Source organism: Podarcis filfolensis (genome assembly GCF_964270895.1).
Source record: "Podarcis filfolensis genome assembly, chromosome: 9".
NCBI lineage: Eukaryota > Metazoa > Chordata > Lepidosauria > Squamata > Lacertidae > Podarcis > Podarcis filfolensis.
Genome location: NC_139610.1, coordinates 17,877,883 through 17,890,379, shown reverse-complemented (window position 1 = coordinate 17,890,379; position 12,497 = coordinate 17,877,883). Strand labels below are relative to the sequence as shown.

Sequence of the window (12,497 nt, the reverse complement as noted above, 5' to 3'; positions counted from 1 at the left end):
TAAGTGTTGCTGTCTACTCCCTTCAATCAGTACCCAACCCACCATAAAATTTTGAAACCGGAGGTCCATTTTGGCATGCACACGGGTATTTGTTTACCTATGCATGCACACCTTTTGAACTTATTTTATTTTTGAAATACTAACAGATTTGCACAAAAGAGCAATAATAAATAAATGTGTGTGTTGCTCCAGGCCAGGGAAGGATGTGGAGTTGCTTCTATGAAAGACTGCCTTTTCCTTTCCTGCTTCCTGTACCAGCAAGGGCAAATTTTATTTTTAATGCAGCTTATCAGTGCAAGAGCAGTTTGTGCAAAAGAGCTGTTTTGATTAAAAAAAATAATACTGCAAATGTGTCTTTAGTAACAACTAGTGAAAAATGGTTAGGTTGCATACTCTCCTTTGAGCTGATGGAAACAAAATGTAGGTAGGGGGTGCAGCAATACATGGTACCTGATTTTTTTTTTTAAAGCACCCCAGCCACACAGTGCATCCACATTTGATCAACATGCAATTTTGTAATAGATTTTCTTCCCTTAATGAATCATCCATAGATCTGGAAAATCCAAATTTCCTGGAGGGAGGTTACGGGCTGCCACTTGGATGAGGCCAATGCCATGTGTTTGCTGGGATGGAGGAGGGAAGACATAAAAGCAGCATCAAATCCACATTAAACTCCAGTGTAGATGAACCCTTAATGTTGTTTTCAAGGCATTAAAAAAATCGGTGGCTAAGACTGCTCAAGGTAAAACTACATAAGAAGTTATCTAGATGTCAAAACCTGGGTGCAGTCAAAACCCCAAACGTGTAACAGGAGTAGTGACCACTGCTTGAAGACTTGGCCTTCTGCCATGAATAGATCGCAGGAGAATTTAGCCCAAGTGACATGCTTCTGCAGTGCCAATAGTGTGCTTTTTTGCACCCACTCCATCACAGGTGCCACCCTTCTGTTTTGAAAATGTAGATTACCCTATATAATTTAGAGCAGTGTTTTGGGGAACCTTTTCCACATCTATACATTGGACTCTGCAAACATCTGCTTTTGGACAACTAACCTTATACGTGTATATTTCTGCCAATGCATTTTTCCCCCAAGCAGGTTTAATGTAAGACAGCCATAACACTTAATTACCTCATGCCAGCTCACCCCTTGCTAAATGTGGGTATTGGTACTTATCTTTTGTGTGTGTACTGATTACTTGTATGAATAAGGCATCACAAAATCATTTGTAAAATGATAACAAACAGGGCAGGACTTATACACTGAAGTAGAATGCCACTTCCCCTTTAAACTAATAGTTAATTGTGAACTTCAAAGTTCAGAACTGTATTAAAAAAATTACAAGTGTGCAAAGACTATTTGTCAGACACATTCCATTTACTTTCAGAAAAAAAGAAATCCTTTAGTTTACATATTCAGATTTTTTCAAGATAAAGTACAACAGAATGTTACATAACATATTTGAACATGTAAGAAACAAGGCACAAAAGAAAATATAAAAGTTTCATAGAGCACTTGGAACACCCAAGTAATTCTGAGTAGTGTAACAAGTCAACATAAGGCAAATACTAAAGAAAATCTATTACAGTATTAAATAATTTAGTTACGGAAGTCTGATCCTTGGAAAGACTGTCAGTCTTTTTGGAAGTAGCTGAGCAACCCGAAAGGATGCACCAGTTGTAGGGTAATGCCCACTTTTTGCTAAAGGAACACTTGCTAAAAATGGCACGAGTTTTCACCTTATAAAAGTGTATTAAGATTTGTGCAAACTCCTCTTTCAAAGTAAATTAAAGTTAGCTACATATAATTTCAGATCATGGAATGCTTCAGAAACCACAAATGAAAGTCACTTTTAATGATGCATTAGAATGCACCCCCCAACTCCAACTTCTGAATTTCTTTCAGGAAGAGAGCCATTCAGTGAAACTGCGATCAGGCTCAGAAAGATGAAATGATATATAAATATTTATAGAATAGAGAAAGTTCCATAAAATATTAGAAAATCCAGTAAGCGTGGTGGATGCGTAAAAGCTCTTGAAGAAAGTATCCTATAGAACAAACACTTCCATAGCATACTAAGACAATAATTAAAGTGAGGCTTTGGTTAAAAAACAAAGGCTGCAAAATGTCGGCTGTGGTGAGAAGAGTTCAAGCATCAAATGTATAGCATTTCCCACGCAAGAGGTACCCTTGATACTCTGATTCCATCTGCATTTGGTTTGTCTTTGTACCATGTAAAAATAGTAACAATAATATTCCAATAGTCAAGACAAATTATTTGGAATGAAAGCAATGTCAATACCTGCATCCTGAACATGCCAAAAACATATATGGAAATGGAAAGGAAATGGTACTGTGCCCAGGCTTATTACAACAAAGAGCTCAGGGCCTCCTAGAGCAAGAACCAAAATTTGTAAGCGCCAATTATTTTTCAGTTGCCGCATTTCTAATGTAACCTGCCAGATGGCTGCAGAGTATTCCATTACAAATAAATGTACATAAATTGCATTACTCATTTTTAAAAAGTGCATAATGTTGGTCCGTTTTGAATTAAAAAACATTTTAGCTAACAGATTAAGACCAAACTCTTTGCCCTGTGAAGATACACAGTACCTTATATGATTATAATTTAGTAACTTGGGGGCACCCCCCGAGTCTATAGAAGAGAAGGATATCTTTGTAATTAGAGCTTTACAGTCACGACACATGCCCCAGCTCTTCCGAGGCACAATGGTGCAACCTGCAATGGCGAGAAGAAGGTGGAAAAGGGTCAGTGACAAAGCACGCTTGGCAAATATTTTATTTAAAAAAATTAGAGCCACAGCAATATGAATGTTGAGCAAGAGAACGAATCACTTGCTACCTGTTTTTCAATCAGCGCTTAATTTGAGCCAGAGGTCCCCATCGTTTTTTAAATATAATGTCAAAGCTCAATTATATAAATTATGGAGCAGGATATTAATACAGGGCATAGGTTTCCTGTTAGCAGGGACAGGAAGATTATATTTATGTCACCTTTTGCATACATCAGATCAAGGGTACACTACCTTCTAGGATTTCAGGGGCCACATTCCAGCCATGGTTAGGATCACAGAATCATAGAGTTGGAAGGGACCCCAGGGGTCAACTAGTCCAACCCCCTACAATGCAACAATCTCAACTAAAGTATCTGTGGCAGATGGCCATTCAACCTCTATTTAAAAACCTCCAAGGAAAGAGAGAATCTACCACTTCCCAAGGGAGTCTGCTCCACTAACAGCTTTTACTGTTAGAGAGCTCTTCTTTCCAGAGGTAAAAATGGACAGAGCAACTCTGTTCTTCATTCGGACAAGCAAGAGGCATTACCAGAGTTCAAGGACATATTCCATCGAGGCAAAAACATGGAGGATGCATGGCCAAGGAGGAGCTGTGGCCAGAGAGAGGCTTGGACAACTGCATTTAGCCCCTGGGCATGAGGTGCCCCCACATTAGAATTATTCTGCTGGGTTTACAGAGAAAAACTTGATTACTTAGCTAGAACAAAAAGAGCAACTTCTAAGTTTAGATTTCATTTGCACTTTCCAGTGGCAGCCACTGGATATGAAGTGGCTACCTAGCCTGTGGCAGAAAGTAAGGTTTGCTCTGTGCTCCCAAGTTGGATAAAAATGCGAGCGATTCTGCATATATGTAGAATGCTTTCACCACATATCTCTCGTCACATACAGATGATGAATATTTGAGATATGGAATCAGTTTTTTTGGTAGGCTTGACTTCCCATTTTAAATAATCGCATTTCCCTTTTCTTCCACCTTTCTTTCAGAGAGCTTGTAGGAAAGGACAGAGACTTGGTTGCACCAGGAAAAGAAGATGTTTGCCATGCTGCTCAAATCATATGTAGGGAGGGGCAGGAAGTAGCAGAAAAATCAGAAGTCTGTTCATGATGGATGGCTCAGTCAGTGGAGCATGAAACTCTTAATCTCTGGGTCATAGGTTGAAGCCCCACATTGGGCAAAAGATTCCTGCATTGCAGGGGTTTGGACTAGATCATTGTTTCCCAACCTTGGGTCTCCAGCTGTTTTTGGACTACAATTCCCATCATCCCTTACCACTGGTCTTGCTAGCTAGGGATGATGGGAGTTGTAGTCCAAAAACAGCTGGAGACCCAAGGTTGGGAAACACTGGATTAGATGACCCTCAAGGTTCCTTTCAGCCCTACAGTTCTGTGATTCTTATTTACACATGGTTTCACTCACTCACCTGGGATGACTGAATTTGAGCTGAAGGTAGGCTTCCAAAAGAGGCTGAGATTACTCTTAAAAACAGCAATATTTGAACACTGATGTTGCATTCTACTAACTGAGATGATGGAGCCAACTGCCTGCTATTGACTACTATGACTTGGAGTGGCCCTCCCAAGGTCACAGAGAGCTCTGCCAGCCAGACTTGCTATGGGAGCACCTTGAACAGAAGATGCCAGAAATCCAACCCACCATTGATGTATGAACCCTCCAAACCTTAAGCAATACCTGTGTCCACTCATTTGTCTGGGGGTCATAAGACTCCACCGTGTTAAGGTAGGTCTGTCCGTCATATCCCCCAACAGCATACAATCTGTCTCCAAGAAGGCAGACTCCCACTGCATCTCTGCTGATGCTCATGGAAGCTACGGCAGTCCACATGTCAGTTTTGGGATCATACCTGAATTAAAAACAGCAGCGTAAGGGTTAGTTCCATATGTCTGAAGGTTCTGCCAAGAGAATATGATATATGCTATTCTAATTTTTCCTCTTACTCCACACCCTGTATAGTATTTCAGAACTACTTCTGACGGATTTCAGTGCAGTTTCACCTAGATCTTTTGCTTTCTATCATCACTGTTCTTACACATACACAGACCCTGACTGGAAGTGCATTCCCGGCAAGCTATTTGTCAAATTGAGAACATGTTCATCCTACCCCTTAACACATTTATCTGAATCAGCTTAATCCACATTTCCCCATTTTCTCCAAAATGAAGAACTGTGGTTTAATGCCACGGTCCGACAATGTTTTCAGACACTGAGCCACATCTCCCCATTCTGGACATAATGGAGAACTGTAGTTTTAAGCTAACCAAGATATGAATACAAACAGGAGAGCAGAGGAATGAAAGCACAGGCCTGGTGCTCATTGCTAGCTTACTAAACTGAGCTGGGCGAGACGTATGATAGATTCTATTGTTGCAGACTGCTTCTGAAAACAAATTCTTTATAGAATTTGACATCTCTCATGTAATTTCTTTTTTGCTGCTTTATTTTTAAAATTAATATCCTCCATAGAATTTGCACTTCTGTTTTGGTTAAATAATGTCTTTGTTTTCTGAAATTCTGACCCAAGTTGGTGGATTTTTACTACTATCCTTTTGGTTAACAGCATCTTGCCCAAAGCCACACAACAAATCTCCAGTTGTGGTGAAACACAAACCCTGGCCCATGCCAAATCTCTCTGAATGGTGTCTCTTGCAACTGTTCTATAAAAAGTGCTACCGTTGCAGAAAAACTCCAAATCAATTGCTTCTACATAACCTGTATCTTTTACTTTTTACCCCCTTTTCTGCATCCTCCTGCACTATATGCTCAAGTGTTAAACGCAGATAATTTTAGGATGCTGTAAATGAGGAAAATGGGACAGCGAGAACCTTAAGTATCTTCATAGCAACACTTTATTGCGTTAATACCTTTCCACACAGTCAGACAGCCTGGATGTCAAGTTAGAAGCTGGTGCATCATGGCCTCCAATAGCATAGAGAAACCCATTCCAGGTGGTTACCCCAACGCCACCTCTTCGTTTTGACATCTGAGCACAGAGTGTCCACTTGTTAGTATGAGGATCAAAGCATTCTACAGATTTGAGACAAGAACTTCCATCTCGACCACCAACTGCGTATAACCTGTAAGCATACAAATACATGGTTGAAATACTTTCTGAACACACACACACAAAATATTCAAGTAGGCATTGAATTAGATGGCTTACTGCAGAATAAAAATAGCATTAAGTCTAACACTTTAAAATCTTCCTCAGGGACAACGAAATCTGCTGCTGCCTTTGCTTCGAAGACAACTCTCTTGGGATCCTATTTCTGAAAGAGTAAGTCTCACCCATTTTCTGATGCTTCTCTTAAAACCTACCTACAATTTCTCGGTAACAAAGTAGTAGCTTTAAACAATAGCTTTGTCTCAGTTCATTTCCACCTCAGTAGGTGGTGCAGCTTGTCCTTTGATGTTGAAAGTAATAATGTAATTCTAACCACATTTATGGGCTCATTTATACAATAGATTTGAAAGTTTTATATATGTTACATTTCTCATCCCATTACTTGTGTGGTCCTTTTCTATTTCTAAATAACGATGCAAATTTTTTTGAAAATATCAAAAAAAGGTAGCATATAATTTAGGAAAAAGTGCATTATAAAAAACAACACAGTAAGAGGGTTTCCCACAATGAGAGCTATTCCGATACTTCAAGGAAGGAATAATACTTCTCAGAAAAAACAAGAGCTTGTTTATTTTTCTTCCCTAAAATGGATAAAATTGTCAGTTTCTCTTCAGCCTTCTTACTGCTAAAGACAATTGCTTATGTTACCGTTTGAGTTTTCAGGATTTTATACATCATTATCAATTTGTTATTAAAAATACATTGCTAGATTTGACTAAGTCAAATTACTGGAACCATTTCTAGGACAAAAGAAGTCCTGCCTGCAGTCCTGAAACTATTAAACATCCAAGAGGAAATTAACAGTAAGGATTTAATGAGCACTGGATGTTTCCTGATACCCAATGAATATTTTAACAAGAAGTGGATAGGACAAAAACATGCATACACAGCATCATTCAAAAGCCAGACACGCTGAACTTCTGGTAGATGACATCATTCCAGTGTTACTAAATTTCCTTTATATATGAGTTTTGAATAAAATGTTATGGAATATTTGCCCTTATTTCTCTCTTTAGTCCTACTTACTTTCCACTTAATACTGCTACACCCACTGTGCTCCTTGGGGTTGACATACTAGCCACAAAGTTCCACTGGCGTGCCTGTGGATCCCATCTTTCGACGGTATTCAGATAGCTCCAGCCATCATGTCCTCCTACAGCATACATAGGACCTTCCAGTACTGCCACCCCTTTGAGTTAAGAAGACACTATTATTTCAGAATGTGAAATGGCCCAATTGTTTATGACATACCGCAGTGGTTTCAAATGGTCACATCATCAAAAATGCTTTCCTCATCTATTTTTCTGATGAGGAAATAGGAACTAGGGCTTCTACAGAGTATTTTGAGACTCAGATGGAACCCTGGCCAAACTACTGAAAGGCATCCTACAATACATTCAACATCTTGTCCATCCGTATCTCCACTACATTACAACATATTTTCAAAGGATCATTCATTCATTCCTTTAGTAATTAATTCATTAATTTTCTGCCAAAGGAACCGAGGCTGCAATGTTTATGGGGATGGATAAACTGCCTCTCAGGAAAGCCTGCCTACTGTTCATTGATCACCTCATTTAAGAATCCTGATAATTTCGCCCCAAAGTTCAAAAGCCGCTGATGTACAGGAACAGAGAAACACTTGAGCCTTGACAAGCAGACATATCACAATATTTCTATAATATCCCTATCCTGCAACTGCCAATTAAGAATATGAAAACTCTTCGGTCCCTCACTCAAAATTACTGAAATGGAAAAAGGGGTGGGGTGAAGATTGTCTCTTGGTTTTGGCACCGTTAAGTTTTGACTGCTATAATGTTTCCAGTCTTCTTTCTGTCAAAGGAAGGTTCAGTGACTTTCTCCCACTCTTCAAAGGAAAGTCAATCTCAATATGGGGTATATGCCATATAAAAAGTGTCTGAGATAACTACAAATACCTACATGCAACATAGTGACCATACTTTTACTTCCCAAGCATGACACATAAGAAAGCATAATGCTGGAGATGAGAATTAAATTAAAACCTTTAAAGTTTGTTTCTGAGTTTTGTCTATTACAAATTGCCTACTACTGATATCGAATGTACCAAAGAAGCCCAAGTACCGTATTTTTCGGCCCATAGGGCGCACCTAATTTTTTTGGGGGGAAATAATATTTCCCCCCCAGGCACAGGGCTGGGGCAGGGGAAGCCCAAGCTTCCCCCGACCCCAGCCCCCAGAACAGGCTGCTATCCGCAAGCCTAGGGAGCCCGGCGGGAAGTCGCGCCGGTCTCCCCAGGCTTGTGGATATCTTCCCGAAGCCCGGGGGCGTTGCTCAGTGCGCCCCAGGCTTCGGGATGCAGGCAGCTCCCACCGCCAGCCTGCAAACCAGGTCGGGGAACAGCGGGAAGGCGCGCTCCGCCTCCCCGCTGTCCCCCAAGCTTGTGGGGCTGGCGGTGGGGAGAAGCACTGCTTTCCCCACCGCCAGCCTCCAAACCAGGTCAGGTTTGGAGGCTGCTATCCGCAAGCCTTGGGAGCCCGACGCGAACTCCCGCGGAGCTCCCAAGGCTTGCGGATAGCTTCCTGAAGCCTGGAGAGCGAGAGGGGTCGGTGCGCACCAACCCCTCTCGCTCTCCAGGCTTCAGCGAAAGCCTGCATTCGCCCCATAGGACGTACACACATTTCCCCTTCATTTTTGGAGGGGGAAAAGTGCGTCCTATAGGGCGAAAAATACGGTAGCAATTTCAAGGAAGCATTTCATTGAAATGAGCTGATCACGCCACATATCTTGCTTTTAGATATAAAAAAAGATACATACCCAGACCATGTCGGTGAGTGGACATAGGTGGCATCACACTCCAAGTTTTTGTTTTTGGGTTGTAACACTCCACTGTATTCAGTGTTTTCAGTCCATCTCTACCACCAACAACATACAACTTATCGTCTAATACTGCTACTCCAAATTGTAGTCTTCTTCCATTCATGTTTGCTACAGGAGTCCACATATTGGTACGGAGATCATACTTTTCAATGCTTGTTGCTCCTTAGCAGTAGTATAAAATAATATTAATTTAAAAACTCAAATCTTTGTGATCGCTATCCACAAAAATACAATAGATTTGGTTCAGATAGTGATAAACAATCTGATTACTTCTTTAAAAAATTAATTATTCCCAACATACACACACGATACATTAGTTCTCATGTAGTTTCAAAGTGCATACTTGAGATGTGGTGTCAATAGCGATTACATAAATAAGGTTTCAAATAATCATTTGCTAAATATTTTGTCCTACCAAATCTGAACGGAATGTTAACAACAATTTATGTACAGATATAAAATCAACTAGTTTGTAGAACTATGATCTGTCTCACTTTCCTGGAATTTATATTTGCTCTCTCCTCAATATGTGTAACATAATTTCTTCATTCATGCAATATGAAATACTAACTGAAACTAGAAAGTATGCTAGTTCAGCTGCATATTCAGAATCCATATTCAACACAGCATGAAAGGTCACTTATGCAATCATTACAAGAACTTTTAAATAAAATACTTTGGTAACTAGTAATTATTTAAATATACTGAGATAGCTTCGGGGTTTTTTGAACTACGAATACACAGCATTGTATGTATACACCTTTATTAACAGTATTAATTTCTAGGATTATTTTTTGTCTTATTTCATTGAATATTTGTGTGCACAGAGGTGAAATAATATCATGTAATAGATTACTATAACTTCTTTTTCACTTGCATTTTTTCTTAATCAAAACAGGCAAGCTTGTTGAACTTGATTAAGGTAAGGCTGGTATATTTTCACCAATAATATAACGGCCATCATGTGGTTATGTTTCCATTGATCATTTATTAGATTAAGAAAGATATGAGACGGTAAAAGCAATGAGAAGTTCTGCATCCATATTGTAAGCCTAGGTGTGCTATTTTCATGGAACACATACATTCCAGCAAGCTGAACCCTTCAGTTCCACCCACCCAAACCCCACCCTCCTGTATTTCAGGTGGGTTTACAGGAAGGGGGGAGTTACGTGGTTGATATACATTTATATGTTCATACTTAATCTTATTACTATAAGCCACAAATATTTTAAACACAGCTGCATAGTGCTTCACAGATTTTCCTTTGGGCGGAGGTGGGGGGGGGGGAAGAGAACAGGGTGGTATTTACAAAATGCTAGCTAACAGGCATCCTCGCAGCCGGCTTTTATCTGGCTGAAACTAAGTCACACATTCGTAGGGCCAGTTTTCAGCTCTTGCACAAAGAGCAAAAAATATACTTTTGCACTGAACAGGTGAAAACACTTACAAATTAGCCTCTCAACTCCTGAAGTGATATGTGCATTTTCATCTGTAGTACAGGCATCCTATAATCCATACCTTTAGTCGCATCCATGCCTCCAACTGCAAACAACACACCAACTGTAGATTTTCTAGGTTTTGTACGAGGACTTTGCAACATGGGCCGCCTCTCTGGCAACAGATGGTATTTCATTGCTTCCATAATGAGTTTTTGACATTCAATGTCATCTCTGAAGAGTGCATTGTTTTCCATATCTGCTAAAAACTAGAAAAAGGAGAAGACGATGTGCTGAACTTGAATAAATCAACAGGAATATTCTGAACATAAAATGCCAAATTAACACAACTAACCTACAATCAATACAGAGAGTAAAATGTTTGTGTAAAGGCAGGGATTTTGATAGAGAAGATTACAGAGATAAATGAGCACAACTTCTGTCTCTTTAAAGTTTAGCTAATACCTTCCCTGGGTGGGCATTTGGATCAGTACTGCAGTACTAAGGCTGTTTTCCTGATTAAAATTTACACACACACCCCAATCTGGTAATTGTTCTGTTACAGAAATTACATGTACACAGGTTTTCGGGTGTGCATGCTCATCATTTGGAACAGCATTTAAGTCTTTCTTCCTATTGTTATGATCTTTCAAACATACAGATAAAATTTTATACAGTACTGCTATCTAGACTCCAACCACGGCCATCCTCCATAACACTTTATAATGAAAGGAACAGAATACAGAATGAAATCACATTGTACTGTGTCAGTCTTCAACAAAGACCAATAAACCTTGGTCAAGGTTGACTTGGCATGCTTTGTTCCTAACATTCCTGTACTGGCTGCAACATAACACTTCTCCCATAATGTTATGGCTCCTTTGAATAAATTATTGTGATTCTTGATTTAGTGAATCTTGCTTCAGTTTGCAGCATGTAACATTTGCTGTATGCAAACCATTAATAATTCAGAATACTGCCTATCTTAGTTTTGATCTTGGTCACTTTCAACCACATGCTACAAATTCAGGTGGATAGCCATGTTGATCTGTCATAGTCATAATAACAAGATGAAAGATAAAAAAATCATCTTCAGATACTCTGAAGCAGAGGTCGCTTCAACCTTATAACTGTTGATGACTGTTATGGCAGTTGGTTCCATAGGGAAGGGCAAGTGATTTTTAAAGGGATAGATGACCAAAATTAGCTTTAGTATGTATAAAGGGACATGAATCCAGTATCCCTATTCTGACCATGTCTCTCCATAGTTTTTAGTTTGGTAATTAGTATCTGATGAAGTGTGTATTACACATGAAAGCTCATACCTTGAAAGCTTATATTTAGTCGATCTTAAAGGTGCCACTGGAATTATTAAAAAAATTATTTTCCATCTTTCATCTTGTTATTTATTATCACATGCTATAAGGCATACTTTTAGAAAGATGTTCATGGCAGGTGGCCTTCATCTTGGTGAATCATGTTTGAATATGCTGCCTCATTAGCTTTAAGTGTTTTACTAAATTTTGATTTTCTTTTGCAAGCTGTCCTGGGAATTGGTTTTGAAGGGCAGGGTAAAGAGAAAACAATTTGCACTGGCTTGTTCTGTAACAGGGATGGGGAAATTCCAGCATACAGGCCAGCTTTGGCCTTTCCTGAAGAAGGCAGGACTGAACTCCCCAGGCATCAGTTGATACAAACCACTTCCTGAAAATTGAAACCCCTGCTAAAATGGGGGGGGGGCACTCAATTTTAGCTGTGGTTTCAGTGGAAATCACTCCTGGAGCAAGGATGGACAACTGATAAAACAGGAAAGCCAAATCTGCTTTCTGATTGGTGATGGGGGCAGATGCACCTTGCTGTCTGCCCAGTGCTTGGAAGTCCAGATATCAGAACTTCAAAGTGCCAAATCATCTGACAACATTGTGACATCAGGTGATCCGACAGGTGGGGCTGCCCACATGTCAAATTTCCCCCCTTGATGTCAATCCTGAAACAGATCTGCCCCACAGAACCAAAAAAATTCCCTACTGCTCCTCTAGAATAACCATGGATGCAATTGGTTTCTTTTCCTACACAAGACCCATATACAAAATTAATCAGAATCTTTGTCTTAAGAACATTGAGTAAATGTAAAATATGAAAGATGTTCAAAACAAACATTTATTTATAAAAGAACCAATTCAGCTATAGGTCCTTGGGGCAACTGCTCCCTAATTGTTAAAAGCTTACATTACCACAGTGTGTTACT

At 39.7% G+C, this 12,497-nt stretch overlaps 1 protein-coding gene across 3 annotated transcripts in view; it reads right to left on the bottom strand.

Moving 5' to 3' along the window:
* Positions 1-1,356: 1,356 nt before the first annotated feature.
* The window catches only part of KLHL5 (kelch like family member 5), a 52,394-nt gene continuing 41,253 nt past the window's right edge, over positions 1,357-12,497 (bottom strand). For all 3 annotated transcript variants that reach the window (XM_083630375.1, XM_083630376.1, XM_083630374.1), the window contains 6 exons: positions 10,332-10,518; positions 8,751-8,975; positions 6,981-7,143; positions 5,695-5,907; positions 4,505-4,676; positions 1,357-2,738 (listed from right to left, as the gene is read on the bottom strand). In XM_083630375.1, the coding sequence (XP_083486501.1) occupies positions 2,682-2,738; positions 4,505-4,676; positions 5,695-5,907; positions 6,981-7,143; positions 8,751-8,975; positions 10,332-10,518 (1,017 nt within the window). In that variant the 3' untranslated portion in view covers positions 1,357-2,681. The remainder of the gene's footprint in view (positions 2,739-4,504; positions 4,677-5,694; positions 5,908-6,980; positions 7,144-8,750; positions 8,976-10,331; positions 10,519-12,497) is intronic.